Source organism: Astatotilapia calliptera, chromosome 15 (assembly GCF_900246225.1).
Source record: "Astatotilapia calliptera chromosome 15, fAstCal1.2, whole genome shotgun sequence".
Lineage (NCBI taxonomy): Eukaryota > Metazoa > Chordata > Actinopteri > Cichliformes > Cichlidae > Astatotilapia > Astatotilapia calliptera.
The window spans coordinates 37371583-37387712 of NC_039316.1; the positions used below are offsets into that span (position 1 = coordinate 37371583).

The window sequence follows — 16130 nt, forward strand, 5'->3', positions numbered from 1 at the left end:
GATAATCTCAAGAGTTGTACAAATATGCACCGTTTTAAAATGCGTTTCAATATGAATTCAATATCTTCAATATGAAGAACACAAAAGTAATTTGGGCTAATTGTGGAAGGAACAATTCTTCTTTGCCATCTTGTGGTTTTGTACACTGTTGATTTTACTCTTTTGTTGTTTTGTTTTGCATTGTTAAATGTCGATAAATGTTAGAGTGCTCTTTGGGTTGTAGGTGCCCACTATTTGGTATTCAGATAGGGGGCAGGTGTCAATAAGAATTTATTCTTCCTCCTGCTCCTTTCCATTCATGGGTGCAGTGCTATATTAATGGGAATGATGTTTGCGTGTCGGAAACGAAATTCTGTTGAACCATGTGTGAAACAAATAAACACAAACCTGATGTGTACTTATACGTTTCCCAGGGCAGTGCCTACTGTGTCACCAGTGAGAGCACCTTTACCATTTAGATGGTTATTTATTATTTCATTAAATAAATAAATAAATAAAGATGAAAAAACTCGCCCTACTATACTTCCTTTAATTAAGGAACTGCTGTTTTTTTTTCACTTTCACCTGTGCTTTATTATGCAGCCCCAGAGATTACCACATGCTCTTTTTAATAATGACATACAGTTTCTCAGATAGTCTGAGGACTGTTGGGTGGCTGTAGTAGACACACTGCTTTCTTGTTTGTTCAGTAATATAGGTATTGTAGGATATATCTTGCTAGCACCCTCCAATCAATAAATGTGTCCTATACATTAATAATTAATGCAATATACAGTGTTCCCTCCCCACTTCTGAAATGAACGAGCAGCATGAGAGCGTTTCCTGGCTCTATAAAATAGAGCACTTTCGTTTGTTTCACTCAAAAGTTTGAGGTTCAGTTTATTAGTAGAGTCATGACATATGCAAATGTACTAGCATGAAGACAATAATGAAATTTTTGGTAAATGTGTTTAATTGCTAGACCCCAGGCTGACGTTTCTTAACCTCATTAAAAGATCCCACAGCCTAGGAGACAGATAGTTAAGGAATGCTGTGTGCTGAGGAGATAACACATATTAATTCATTACAACATTTTTTTTTTCTTAACATGCAGATAAATAATGCAAAAATACTCTGAGTTTATGGAAGAACGAGTGTGCCTGATAATCTCCACTAGATGGGGCCATTGGCCTATCCAATTGTTACTGTGGCGCATGGACAGGACACACAGCCATTCATGTTGGACTTCCTGTCCACTTACCAGTGTGTTTATTTAGCAAAGAAGGCTGATGAATGCATTAACCAAGCCCAATGATTATTTTGCATTTCGGTTTAAAAGAAATGGGCAACAGAGAAGTTTTGCTTTGACACATTTATTTTAATAATTTACAATCAATTTCAAACAAAAGATGAGAACAAAGACGGACACGACATTGATTATTTGGAGTGTAATGCTTATAAAGGCACTAAGGTAAAGGTACTCAATTAAACTGAACATATGCAAACTATTTTTATTCTATTGTTACTCTCACAAGAATTGCTTTTGTGTAAAAGGCAATGCAATTGTTTGGCTTTTTATGTACTTTATGGAACAAAACAAACAATAAAACAAAAAGTGTGCTGCATAATTATGATTCCAGTCTGTTAAAAAGCAAACAAGACATTTGAAACTACCACTGCTACATGTTCTAATTTATTAGACATCTGTACTAAAATCCTCCAACACCATTTTTCCCAAAAGTGGAAGCACGAGTCACAGGATATTAAAAAGCTGTACTATAGACTATTATTATACAAGTGCAGATGGTCTGGCTTTGGCTGCATTAATTCATCTTAGGCATTCAAAACAACAGGGGACATTTTTGAAAAGCCTGTAGTATTCGTCTTGAATCTGAAAAGACACACACACACAACAGAAATATGCTTTAGATATAATACAATGTATGTTTAATCCATACAGTGGTGAGCTGTGCCAGTGTTGTTAACATATTTACAGGGTTTTCATACATTTATAAACCTTCACTTGGATATTTTGTACTTTTAACTCTAATTTATATATTTCACAAGTATACTAGTTTGTGACCTGTCAAAACACTAACAGGAAAAGTTTCAGTCAGTTCATTAAATGTTTGATAGGGAAAGATTTATGCATCAATCTGACCACCTGGGGAGAGAGAAAACATGGCAAACCCAAACAAACTGAGCATATTCGGATGCTTAAATCCTAATCCAAAATGCACATTTGCTCACACACAGGTTTCTTTTTTCATATAGCCTTAATATCTTCACCTTAATATTCTCAGTTGACTATATAAAATGTGTTTTGTTGGGGTCTATTTGTTCTATTTGATTCAAAAAAGCAAAAAGCAAAAAACCCAAAAAGCTGATGTTACCTTTCTGGACAGCACACAGAGGAAGATGAAAATGAACATCCCTTGGAAGGCGTTGGTGATGGTGAACAAATAGGCAGTGAGGGTTGTCTCATTGAGAATGTGCAAGACTCCAAACGTCCAGGTGGCACCGAGCACAAACAGCAGAGCCAAGGCACCACGGGCACAGGACCTGAGAGGGAGATAGCACCGATTTAAACACCCTGCACATGGCTAAGCTCCTTTCTCAATCAACAAAGAACTCAGCTGTAATTTAATTCTGCAAAGGCACCACATGATACCCTAATAATCCACCAGATAAGGAACCTACAACTTGACTTTCTTTTTTTTCCCCTTCTTTTTTCCAACTTACTCAACGGGAGTAAAGATAATCCTACCTGATGTTTTCATAGTGGCTGATTTCAGGCTTTTTCACAGCAGTATGCCGGTATACCTTATAGATGATTACTCCAAAAGCCAAGAGATTAACCTTTAGTGGAAAAACAACAATCAAATGAATATCTGTTATTAAAAAAAATTACTTTACTTGCTTATTTGAACACATTCATGAGTCATGATGTATGATTTTACCAGGATGATCAAACATGCAGGTCCGATGAAGCTCCATATGAAGTGGTTTTCTGTGCTGAGCCAACACCTATGATGGAATAATATTTAATAACATTTTAATACATTTGATTCATATTTTAGCAAATTATGATTTCCACCTTAGTGTAAAATTCCCTGATGTTAATTATAATAATACTGTACATAAGCTTTCTTATCTTAGGATAAAACCCCTAAAACCCCCTAAAAAAAGCAATCAACGCGTCTTTTGCATAACTTATCTCTTGTCTTTTGTAATAGCATTTTACACTAATAAACAACAGGGCTACTATTTTAGGGTTTTTTTTTATCAAGCTCTCTGTGGTACCCAAAACATTTCAGAATTTATTTTCTGCCCCACGGCACAACCATCTTCAACTTCCTTCATGTCCCTCCAGGCCAAATTTAATCTATGTCCCCTTGTACTTATAATTAATGTAACTTGTTCATCTTGCTTCCTGAATGAGTTTGAAAAATGAAGAAGTCATTTTACGACCCTTTGTCTATCCACACATACATATATATAAAAAAGCTGCAAATATTGTCAGCTTACACTTTATCTGTGCCATAATACTTGGAGCCTAGTGTTGCGGAAATGGCCACCACTACCGCTGGGCTTCCATAGCCGAAAATATAAAAGTTACGGTGCAGAAAGCCTTTGTTGTAGATGACGCCAACCACTATTAAGTACAGATGGATGCCCTCGATGCACATCCAGGCAAAGGCCGCAAGGAAGAAGTAGTGCAGCAGCCCTGCAATCACAGAGCAGAAAAGCTGCCAAGAAACAGACGGGAGAGAGAAAGACAGAGATTTTACAATTTTAGTTTAAATAAAACTGTGTTAAAAAAGTGGTACAGTATTCATATACTCTAAGTGTATTTTGCAATCTTTATTCAATGTGTATGTTGAGATGTACTGTTACTTTCTATTTTCATTTTCATAAAGTAAATTATCTGCAAGTCGAATAAGAACAGATTTACACCAGATTTAAAGCTGACAAACGGACAATATTTCATGATATTTCACGTTTCACTACGTCAAGGGCATCCTCACCTTATGCGTGTACATGTTGATTCCTACCAGGAAGATGAATTCGGCCATGAAGAGGCTACAGCACAGGTTCTTGTGGATGGTGGTTCTGGTGCTCTGAATTTCACTGAAGAACCAGAAGGTGAAGATGCACATGAACAAACAGATGAGCGAGATGATCATTCCCAGCTGGGTGATCCGGGTCAGGATGGTATAGTGGGCCACCAGCTGAGAAGCGAATGGAAAGGGAGGCGTTTCATTCACAGTTTCATGGAGCGCCGAGTTGTTGTCTTTTCTGCTTGGAATCATTTGGCATAACATAGGCACAGGCTGGGGTTACAGCAGCATGTTGTGCTTGGAGACGTTCTGGGGCGATACTGGTCCAAATATTATAGGCAAGTGGTTTGTTGTCAGTTTAAAAAAAAGTAACTTCCTCGTTGTTGGTGTGAAATTCACCAAACAATTTAAATTGGAATTGAAACCAACAATAAAGTGAGAGAAGGTTTCAAAAAGTAGTGGGTGGATAACTCTTATAGATGCCAAACATGTGCACTGAGTCACCTTGCCTCTAGGACCTGTTCAGACTTCCTCTGCATTTGGCTTTAGTTGATTTTTTATCTTTCTACTGTAAACAAAGCAGCGCTTTCAAAATATTTAGTAGAAATTTCCATCATCTTCACAGATAAATCCACATATTTAAATTTCTCAGCTAACAGGCGACTAATTGTCCACCAAGCAAATAATATATGACTTAAAAACAAGACAACATAGTGTTTATTTTGCATGAAATGAAATTTCTCCCTCAGTAACCGTGGAAACATTGGTGAAAAAAGCTGTTAAAAAACTCCTTGATCTTGCTCCATATTTCACTGTTGTAATTTAGTGTATGCTCACTCACGTTGGCTCGCCCAGAGGACATGAGGATAGCAAAGTGTGTGAGGTGATTGCAGGAGCAAGTGGTCGCATTGCTGTTGACGTGGACTGTCTTGCAGCCGTGAGTGGCCCACCGGCCCTGCAGGCTATCCGCCTCGTACTCCCAGAAGGCGCACTTCGTCACATCAGCTTTAGTGTCTATGGGCTTCAGGGGATGGAGAGGAACAAAGACTGTTAACTGTGGAGTTATTATTAGTTTTTGCAGCTCGCTGCTTTGGGATAACAAATCAATAGGGGCTTAAACTGATCCCAGAGCTGGTCTCATCAAAACAGCTGTGAGAAATCAGCACAGCCCATCGAAGGTCTGTTGTTCTGTTATTGATTCTAACACTATTTATGAGCTTTGCTTTTTCCAAGTTTTCACGTTAATATTGCCATTGACATGCAAGAGCACAGAAAATAAATGTAATGGGAAGATCATTAATCACTGGCACATGAGCTTTTTTGCTGGGCTCACTGGGCCTATTCTAAATGATTATGTATCAAATATATATATTTTACAATGATATAATATATTGATATAATGATTTTACTTTTTTTTATATGTTTTAATGATCCTAAAAGAAAATACCAGGACAATATGTTTGTATATCAACGTTTAAAATTGTGTATTTTATACTCTCAAAGTCCTTACTTAAAAACTTAAAAGGTGCAGGCAAGAAAAAAGCATCCCGTGCATCACAGGAGAAAAAAAAATCTGCTTCAGTAGTAAAAAGTATCTGCACAAAAAAGGGGCCCAAATTATTGATTGTTGCTCTTCAAAGAAGGCAGTTCACAGAGAATTTTCACGGCTCGAAAATAAATCAACTCATCCTTTGTTAGCCTTAATACTCAAGGGAGCAACAAAAATAATGATTTTACTTTTTCATACATTTTAATTATCCTAAAAGAAAACACCAGTACATTAATTTTTAGGGCTGTTTATCTCATTACCCACGTTTTTCCATAATCTCGTCACGTTTCCTCAGCTATTCCCTTTAAATGAAAGGTCATTGCCGAAATACACGGTGCGAAATCTTAAAATTTCATAAAAACTTTACACAAAGCGCTAACTGTTCCTCCCATGTGAGTTTGTTCAAATTTGACTTTAATGGAAACTCTGGCAGTTATCAGGTTACTGCCAGACCCAATCTGGGACTGAGGAAGCTATTTCTCACAACAAAAGCACAACGCCCCAGTCTGACAAGGATATATATGATGAGATACTGACGAGAGAACTGAACAAGATCCTATTAGCTAATGTTGATAAATGACTCGTTTGCAGAATAGAAAGTTTAGCTGTAAGTTTAAAGTGGCACAAAAGTGAGCAGCAATGTTTGTTTTTAACGCCGTATTTAGCTTGTTTATCACACGACGCTTCGAAATGAAAAACCTTGAGTAACATAAACTATTTTGAATCGCTGCTCTTAATTTACCCTGATCAAATTGAGCAAAAGGATTAGACTGAATTTATATAGAGAATAAAAATGAATGAAAATCTCTAGTAATCGCTTCCCTTAAGAAAAGCTGCAGTCATGTGTAGAGGAGCAGCGACTTTCTGAAACAGTATATGTTTTGACATTACATTCTACAAATGCAGAAGTAAAAAAGCAAACAATGTAGCCTGCCTCAGCACTCTGTGCAGTCTGTACCTCACTGTGTCTCAGAGTGAAGGTGACATGGTCAAGTTGGTAAACGTCAGCAGGTTTGACGGCTGCTGCAATGACTTGGGAGTTGACAGTGATTTCCCCCGTCCCTGCATACCGCGAGTAGTCAGTGACACCTGGGTCGCTGCTCGGCTTCAGGATGTCACTGATGCTGTCATATCGCACAAACACCACTGACACGCTTCCTGAGGAAAAAAAAAATTTATACAAACTTTTCTTTTTGGCACAGATTGCATCTGATTTTCCTTTTAGGCTTTAAGCTACTTTACCATTTCGGTCTTCTTCTGGTCTCACTTTCAGTGTTAGATTTATATGATCTCCTCCCATGGAAGCAGACAGTTTGGCTTTTGTGTGATGAGCCTCGAAGGTGAAGAGTTTCACTTCTGCGGTTGAGGATAAAAAAAAAAAAGAGGTCAGGGATAACCCTCTCCATTTCAAAGCCTCGCCAAACTGGAGAGCTGAGCCCAGTGATAGTTACTGAGTCTTATCAGGCACACTGTAACTATCACTGCTGTTCAAACACCAATCAAAATAAACCAAATCATAACACACTGTAAGGAAAGCTATTTGGGACACAGAAAAGAAGAAACTAAAAGCTAAAATGGATTAAAATGTTATTTGGCTCTAAAAAGAGATTACGACTTGGAAGAATAGCTCTCTGCTGAAACAGAAAAAAGGAGACAGATCCAAAGCAACAACAAGCACACAAAAGGAGGACAGATATTAAATAAATAAATAAAAAAGAACCCGTACCCCCCAAAAAATATTCAACATTGCACGAGGGTGAAGTTTCACTTTCTCGAAAATAAAACAGTGAAATGAAGCCATGAGGTTCAAGATTATAAATAAATAGTATTTAAATAATTTGATGACCGACTGAAAATTCAAATAAAATAATAATAACGGGCAACACCTACTATTATACTACCATATCGAATTAATACATATGCTGTCTTAAAATTCATATTATTTTTTTCATAACTGCCTTTTGTGTATTTTGATACCTTTAGTAATTTTTTTCTGTGTTTTTGAACTGCTCATTGAATTTTAGGGTGAATTAATTCATGGCATTCATTTATGTTTACAGATGATTTTTTTTAAACAGTGAAATTTCTAAGCAAACGTAGGAGCGCCCTGTCTGGGTTTAAAGCAAATAAAGGAATTAAATGCATCACAGTGACAATTAACTGAAAGCCTCACCCATATCTGTAGCTTTGATTTCAAGCTCTGTTGGAGTTTTGTAATTGCTGGCCAAAGACAGAGCGCTTTCTTCAACAACATGCAGCAGCTTGGTGATGGTATGCTCACGACGTTCTTCTTTCATTCTGGTCCAAGCCACCAGTTCATCCTTCTCCACCAGGTTGTTTACTGCATTTACTAATTTCTGTTTGAAAAGATTTGCTTCGAGTATAACATGTGCACAATAATATAGCATGTAATGCATGTTATGTCTGCACTGCAATATGCTTCCAATTAGGTATGATTAGAATGGGATGTTTACGTCAGTTTGGCTGTTTTTGGCCTTTCATTAAATACAAGCAGCAGCTACACTGTGTTTAAAAAATTATTGGTTAATGGGTAATTTTGCTGTCAGCTTTGGGACAACAACAAAATAATAAGTGCTAATAATAAAAATGACACATTAGCAGAAAGTAATAGTATCTCCAAGGCATAACTGTTAAGAAGGCAATGGGCTGCAACCAGTGCCACTTTTTCTTAAACCAGTTCAAAGCATAGCTGCACTTCAGGCAGACTTCCAACTGTTGACTGAGAAATAAGAATGGTAAACAAAGATTACTGAGAGAGTTGAGTTGATGGCAGATGGTTTGACAGCGTAATCCTTCTCTGCGGCACCCAGTGTTGATGCGGATCTACTCAAGGCCTCAACATATGCAATCACTTCCACTGAAGTAAGTTCACCAGACGTCTGCTTGGCAATTTCTTTCAGTAGACTTTGGGGCTCCGTGAGGTTGCTCATCTGGTGGCGGAGAAATGTTTAGATTGATAGATGTCCTTGTTATGTTTTTTTGGATCACAGCTGTGAAACGACCAAACTTTACATGAAAACGTGACGTATCCTATTCATCCTATTCACACGTGTGCACATATCTAATCACGTGAAGACTCTCTACAAAAGGCGGCAATTGTGTCAAGTGTTTTTACTACTTGAAAAGATGCTAAAAAATTTTCACGTACTCCTCTTAACTTCAAACTAATCACAGCTGCATGCAGTAAATCCCCAAATATGACCTTCAGAATTATTTTGATTTTATTTTTTGCTTTTCTTTATAAACATCAGTTCATGAACGACGGATTACACTCAGCTTCATTATCACGTTAGTGAGCCAGTTTTACATAAATCATCACCTAACCACACGCTAATTAAATCTCTCCCATTCTCCTGTAACAAGGAACACAAAATGTGCTACATGACATCCATTAACTGGTCCTGCTATAACTTTACTCTCCAGTAGGGGGCAGGACTCCAAACCGAAACTGCTGATTGAAACTGCAGGTTGTGTTTGGATCATAGCGGCTGGTGTTGCATATCCTTGTTATCATACAATCTCGAGTCATTTCAGCCGTTTTCCTATTCCACCCTCTGTTTGTCTTCCTTCTCGCCAACAGAGGGCAGCATCATCTTATCCTTTCTTTTTTACCCCGTTTGGTTAAAATTGTGAGAAAGGAGTACTCACAGATTCCAATGTTCTGTTGACAACCTGCGTCACGCAGCCGGTGTTGTCATGGCAGTATTTCTGGGGATGCTCTGGAAAACAAACAGTTTGCAAAAGCGCATCTTTAATTCACTACCATGACTTGGCCAGTCTGCCTTTCATTTAGAAAAAAACAGCAGCTCTCTTTATCATCAACTTTACTTAAAACATCAAACAATTCAGTATTGCACTGTTCACTCGATGTATTGCATCGAGCGAACAGTGCACACACACACACACACACACACACACACACACAATAATGGATGTGTCTGGGTTGTGTGTAGATGTGTAAAAGCAAGTAAAAAAAAAGAAAGATGAAAAAAGATGTATGTCCTTGAATGTAAGGATCAGTGTGTGTGTGTGTGTGTGTGTGTGTGTGTGTGTGTGTGTGTGTGTGTGTGTGTGTGTGTGTGCTCTTCCATCCTCATACCGACCTTTACATCTAACTTTGCTCTCTGGATGAAAGTGCTTAGGGCCTGAAGTCAGGATGTAATCACGCTGACAGGTGCAATTGAAAGATCCATTTGTATTATGGCAGTCTGAGTTTGGTCCACAGACCTGTTCTGACTCGCACTCATCAATATCTGAAAGATGCAAATGAAGAGTTCAGCTTCAATTAAAGCAAAGCAGTTTGATGTTCCCTTACGTTGGCTGCTCGCTGACAAAGTTAATGCAGTTACAGATGTTTGTCTAGGCAGCATTCCTACCTCAAAATAAGAATTGGTTGGTTTTTTTAAATACAAATATGTGACCAGCAGTTCTTGCACGCATGTTACACATTGATAACTCATTCTCACGACCTCGTTAAACTTTATAACTCTTTATAACTCTTTATGATACTGATCAAAACAAAGTTTGGTATATTTAAATCCTGAACAGGTCAACCAGACGTTACCGATGCAGTCAGTGCCATCGTTGGGCAGGAACTCGTCCCGTCCTGTCGATTTGTATCCAGAGACACATTTACAGTAGTAGCTGCCCACTGTGTTGGTACACTGGCCCCTGTCCCCACAGATATTAGTCACGTTCTGGCACTCGTCATCATCTGTGGTGAGGAAATGGAAATACAAACGCTAAAATGAGCTCAAAATCTTTCATCCTCAATAAGCAAAGTAGATTCAGCTTGTTACTCTGTTACTCATGGAGTGGGTAAACCAGCTGGTTAACAGATGACCTAGAACAAAGATGAAAGGAGTTTGATGTAGTTTGCATTTTTGCTTTGCATTAAAATTCATGTTTTTTTGTTTGTTTTTTTACAAATTAAAAGTTACAGCATTTTGAAAAAGGCTACTTTTTATTCTTAAACTGTTACAATATCATATTTCCATCTTGTCTCAGCAGATTCATTTCCTGTCCAGGTTTGTGTTGAGGCTGAAATGCATTTTACTCTAATGAGAAATGAATCAACAATAAATCAGTTCTTCTTTGAATGTGCAGCATTAATTTAAAAATCACTGAAATACTCAGACTCAGTTACTTTTTGAAAATGAAATCTTAATTTAATCCTCCATGATTAACCATATGCTATGCAAAGTGTTCTCTAAGTTTTTGACTCAAAATGTCACAAAAATAATACAAACATTACTACAAAGACAGCATTTTTGGAAATTTCAAGAACCAACTTGAACTTATGCATTTGCCCCTAAATTTGTTGAAATTGTACTGGATGGAGAGAAAAAAGCAACCCATTTTTCATATCAATTTATATATTAAACCATAAAACTCAACATAACATCTTCCCAGATCCTTTTTAGTATCATTGTTGTTGAGTTACTTTGAGCGCATGTTAACACAAGTACACTCTGAAGTTTGATCCATGATTGCTGTTTCAGGAATGCCCAAATGTGATCGTGATCCTGAAGGCTGTGGTGTGGATGAGCTGATGAAGCTCAGAGATGTTAGTCTTCTTTTGATTAAAGCCTTGGCTGGGTGTAACTTGCACGCAGTTTAAATAGTTCACATTTGTGACTGATTTGCAGTTGTTTGCCTGTGTTTGATTTCATGGAAGTCAAATTACCTAAAATATTTTGCTTTCCAGGCTAACCGAGCACTGCTGAAGATGCTGCTTCATTATAGAAAATGCTGTTCCAGCTTTTTTTTTTACTTCCAAACACACCTTCCGCCCCTTGTTGACAAGGACCTGCTAAGACTTTCCACTGTTGTTTTTACTTGTCGACGTATGATGGACACTCTGCTCTTCCTCTCCTCTGTACCTTTGGCACACAATCTGTCCGGTAAGGGAAATCCTCTGCTTCAGCGAGAAAGGTGACCATAGTCAGAGAGGAAATACTCCCATAGCACATGTGATCCTTTATCTGTCATCCTCACAGACTTTTCACCCACATACTTCATGATTCACTTGAATGTCCTGTTTTTATGGATCCATTTTACCCTCCTATCATCACTTACTTCTTAAAAGTTAAAGATGACCCTTTTCTTCCTGTTTGTGTGAAATCTACAATTGTTGTTTGTTTCATGTGAATTTTCCAAACAGTTTTGGTAAAAATGCAGATTTAATAAAGCATGAGCAGACACAGTCTGAAATGCTCTTGCTAGTTAATATTGTCCTAATTTTACGTCTCTGGCTTCAGTGTAAACTTAACAACAAAAAAAACCCCTCTAACATTTTCATTTACTTTTGGCCCTTGGGCTATGTAAGCGGTGATTGTGGTCAGATTTGGCCAGGAAACCAAAGGGGTTCCAGGAATTCTAAACAGCCCAGAAACATAACAGGACTAACAATGCCGACTGTAGGCGATGCAGGCCATTAAAATCCTTCTAATAAAGCTGTATCTGGACGTATGTTCCACTTCACACTGTTCCCTTGGTGAATAACTCTGTGGCAACTTTTTAGGCAAGAAAACTCTAAAAAACCTCCCCCCTAACTTTAGCTGTTTTAAGCCAGCACAGCGAGTCGATCATACACAAACAAACACGAGAAAACTAACTTCAAATGACTTACACAGACCTTAAGTTTTTTTCAGCCATTCCTTTTGCCTACGTTTTCTAAACTGGCCAGAGTTAAGCTGAATTACAATAATAAATCTTGTTTGCTTGCACACGAGCATCCTTAGGTCGCTAATTTGCTTCATGTCTGTGGACTATTTTGAGATAATCAGAGATAAATGGTTCCAGAAGAGAAAAGCTGCACAAGTCACAGTGATTTATACTGATAATATGACCATAGCAGTGCCTTGTTCCTCATTAAGTTTTGACACAAACGTTTTTGCCATCGAGAGCCGTCATAAGAAGCTTTAACCCACCCAGAGTTATATTTTTAACGCCTCACATCTATGCTCTGCTCCGTCAAGTGTAATGTTCTAAAAATGTTCAATTAGCCCGCTTGTTTCAAAACGTAGGCCTAATACTGTTGTTTACGACACGCAGTCACAGCAACAAAGGCTTCCTAAAATAGTCGAGGCTTCCACAGTCTCGCTGCGTGTGCTCTTTAATATAAAGGTTGATTTGTGTATGCGTGCGTGTAGTCACCATTGCAAAATGTCGTTCCGTCTCCGGTGTATCCGTGATTACAGTAGCAGGCCTTGTTTGATCCATTCAAGGTCTTACATGTTGCAAGTGTGTGACAAGAAACACAAATGTCAGAGGGGACGCATGGGCCCATCAGACTCGAGAGCCATGCTGCGTAGACACAAGAGACACACTGTGTATGTTTTAATTACACCACAACATTATTATTCCAAACCTTCCTGAAGACGTGTGATTATATAAAAAACAAAACATGTTAACCTCCAAATTCCTAAAAGTTGCAGAGTCAGTCATGCAATCCATCAAACTTCAACTTAAACCGAAAAGCAACACGTACCTGTCAAAAACCGGTTAAACCCCCCCAAAAGAAATAAAGTTGAAGAGAAAATTTATGTTAAACAAAACCACCTTTCCAAACTAATAATACTTGATAATGCGGACCCCTCTGAGGGACATACATTTAAAACAGTCTCCCAGTAAGACATCTGGTACCCGTCGAGTATAAATTAGCTCACGTACCTGTCAAAAGTACAAGTTTCATTGGTGACTTGAGCAAAGAATCCATACTTGCGCTGTGTCTGGATTTTACTTGATCGTAGACTGCAGTGGGCTGTCTGGTGACGTCGTTCATTTCCTTGCATCAGTTTTCCTGTTTCCTTAAACCTGGCCCTTCCTGTCCTGCTCTTTAATCTGCTTTGAAAAACACGCAGCTTGGTCGAGTCATCAGCCACACAGACACGTTTGCCTCCATTTTTCACTAAATATAAAAGGACTTTTAGTTGCATTGAGTCGCTTTTTCGTAGCGTTGCTGACACTTTGTCTTAGGTTGTCATTTTGGAGGCCTGCGTGCCATTGTTCTCACTTGACCACATACAGTAGGTTACGTAAACACAGGCCTAAACAACACCAGCTAACTTCATTGAAGGACGACCCCCTCCCTTCCGCAGGCGCTAGCACACAAATTCACACACGGACATTCCAGAGCTGTGTCTTCCACGTATCATCTTACACATGCTATCCTTTCCAAGACACACGTTACTAAACTTGAGATGCAGACTCTTTGGTGGTGTGTTTAATGCATCGGGGCTCCTGCTCTTGAGAAAACACAGTGAAAGGAAATGTTGATTGGCCAGTGTTGACTGGTTCTTATCAGTGGTCCCACTGCAATTTCTATTAACAGTCTTTCTTTTTGGACTTTCACTTAAAAAGGCCCGATTTTCCACGTTTCCTCTAAAACAGCGCAGATACCATTTTCCATTTATAGAGTTGTTGAAATACGCTCCAGTTGGCTATTGTTCACTTTGTTATACACGTTGGATTTCTATGAGCACTGCCAGACTAATTGTCATATTGTGTAAAATGATAACATAAACAGGTCATTGAATGAAGCTACATTTCGAGTTTGTCTTTGGAGAGAAGTGATTAAGCAACACATTGTATCGCAGGTTCTTTGACTGTCATGGAGCAGTGACCCCTTTCTTGCGTGAGGGAAATGAGCGGGGCCGAAGGTTATTTGGTGCGTGTGGGCCACTGACCTACACAAAATGTCTTCACTTGGAGTTGCTCATTTCAAATGCAGATATTTTCAGTGGCGCCTTTTCACCTCACCCATGAACATCGGCCCTCAGAATTGCTGTTTTAAGGTGGAATTGAACTAGCAGTGCTGCTCCAGAACAGGTGAATTAAAATGTGATGCAGTGACAATGGTTCCAAAAAGAAAAGTGGCCATTCAGGTGTCTGAGGTCTTTTCAAAATACCCTCTACTTTTTCAGCACACAAACTCATTCAGTGATGAATAGTTTCACTTGGAAGATAAGTTCTTTGTTGACTGTATTGCAGTCTGTGGAGGCGGTTTGAATTGCTTAGGCAAGGCGTTTAGCAGCTGCTTTGAATGACACCATTAGAATCGCTCTGCATTACTGTCCTGGGAAAGGGCTTGGTGAAAACCACATCTGAATGTCTCACTCTGACACTCTCCTAACGGTAAGGAAGGAAGTGATGTTGCCTCGAACAAACCTGGACTGATTGCACCCTTCCTCCTCCGCTTTTTTGTCTCAGGAAATCTCTCATTTAGTAAGAAACTCAGTAAGCCCACAGGAGCTTGGTTGCTCCACAATGACATTGTAAAAAAGACATCTAAGAGAAAAGAGCTCTTCAAATGTGTCAAGGCAGTCTTGTGTAAATGTTTCCTCCTTTCCTTTCCTCTCTCATGGATATGGAAATTTTGACTCTACGGTTGCGGTATTTTGCACGGCTTTCTGTGTGTGTGCAAGTGTGAGCAAATGAAGAGTGTTGTTTGTGCCATTGGGGATACTGAGATTTGCAATACGAAGAAGGGTGAAGAATCTATTTTGATACTTCTCATAGATATCTGTTCTGATGCTGGCCGTATGTTCAGCCATGATGGGAGGACTGAACGCTGGGGCACAGATGGCAGCAACTGTCTCATAAACTTGGAGCTCTTGAATATTTCAGGACATGGCGTTGGAGAGACAAAGTACGCCCTCTGTTTGAGTTCAGAGCTACCAGCTGCTGTGTGTGGAGAACCCTCTAGAACGTACACTGAAGGCACATATAGGTGGCACTACTTAATAAAAAGAGCCTAGAAAAATATGACCATGATAAGAATTTAAAAAATAACCTGTTGCTATTTTGACGACTGTCACCAATGCCTCGAGTTACCAGCTGCAGCACAATTATTTGATGCACTGAGATTGAGTTTGGGCTCATCAAGCACTAAAGTAAGTTTTCTTCTGGTTCAAATTTTCCATTTATTTTGGGCAGCTTTTGGTCAGGGGTAGATAAGAGGATCAAGAATATCCTCTTAAGTGGACCAATCGCCACAATTTCAGAAACTATTTGGTTGACCAGAAAAAAAGAAACCTTAAATTATTTTAGTCTGCTTAGATGTTTCAATCAATCCTTGTGCAGACTAGAAACTCTCTCTTACAAACTCATTAAATCTTAATTCATGTAGCAGGATTATGCACACCATGGAACAGGGATAGGTATTGAAAACCGGTTCTCAACAAGAACCGGTTCCCACTGTTTCAATTCCTTGGAATTGTTTGCCATTTTTGCAAACGATTCCCTTATCGATTCCAGTCGCCCCGAATAACGTCACCGCGTTATTCCTGCTACGTACCTGGCAGGAAGTTTGATTATACTTTACGAGAACGGATGACAACAGGGCAACTTGCAATACTTGCAAAGTAGATATTTCATTTAAGGGAGGAAACACTACAAATATGCAAAAGCATTTGCTCACAAAACACACGATGACCTTAAATGAATGTCGTGTTTTTAATTCCGCTCGACTCGTGAATCTCAACCCAGCAGCAGCGGTAACGTTTGCGCGTCCTCTC

The 16130-nt window shown here is 38.8% G+C and overlaps 1 protein-coding gene across 1 annotated transcript; it reads right to left on the minus strand.

The window, feature by feature from the left end:
- Positions 1-1356: 1356 nt before the first annotated feature.
- Positions 1357-13533, minus strand: adgrl4 (adhesion G protein-coupled receptor L4). Its single transcript, XM_026143091.1, has 16 exons — positions 13285-13533; positions 12769-12918; positions 10175-10324; positions 9714-9863; positions 9259-9329; positions 8361-8540; positions 7763-7946; positions 6832-6945; positions 6548-6747; positions 4882-5061; positions 4008-4211; positions 3508-3728; positions 2940-3006; positions 2747-2838; positions 2373-2541; positions 1357-1870 (listed from the first exon to the last, which is right to left on the minus strand). Exons 1-16 carry the CDS (start codon positions 13394-13396, stop codon positions 1808-1810), a joined length of 2307 nt encoding a protein of 768 aa, XP_025998876.1. The 5' UTR covers positions 13397-13533; the 3' UTR covers positions 1357-1807.
- Positions 13534-16130: the final 2597 nt, after the last annotated feature.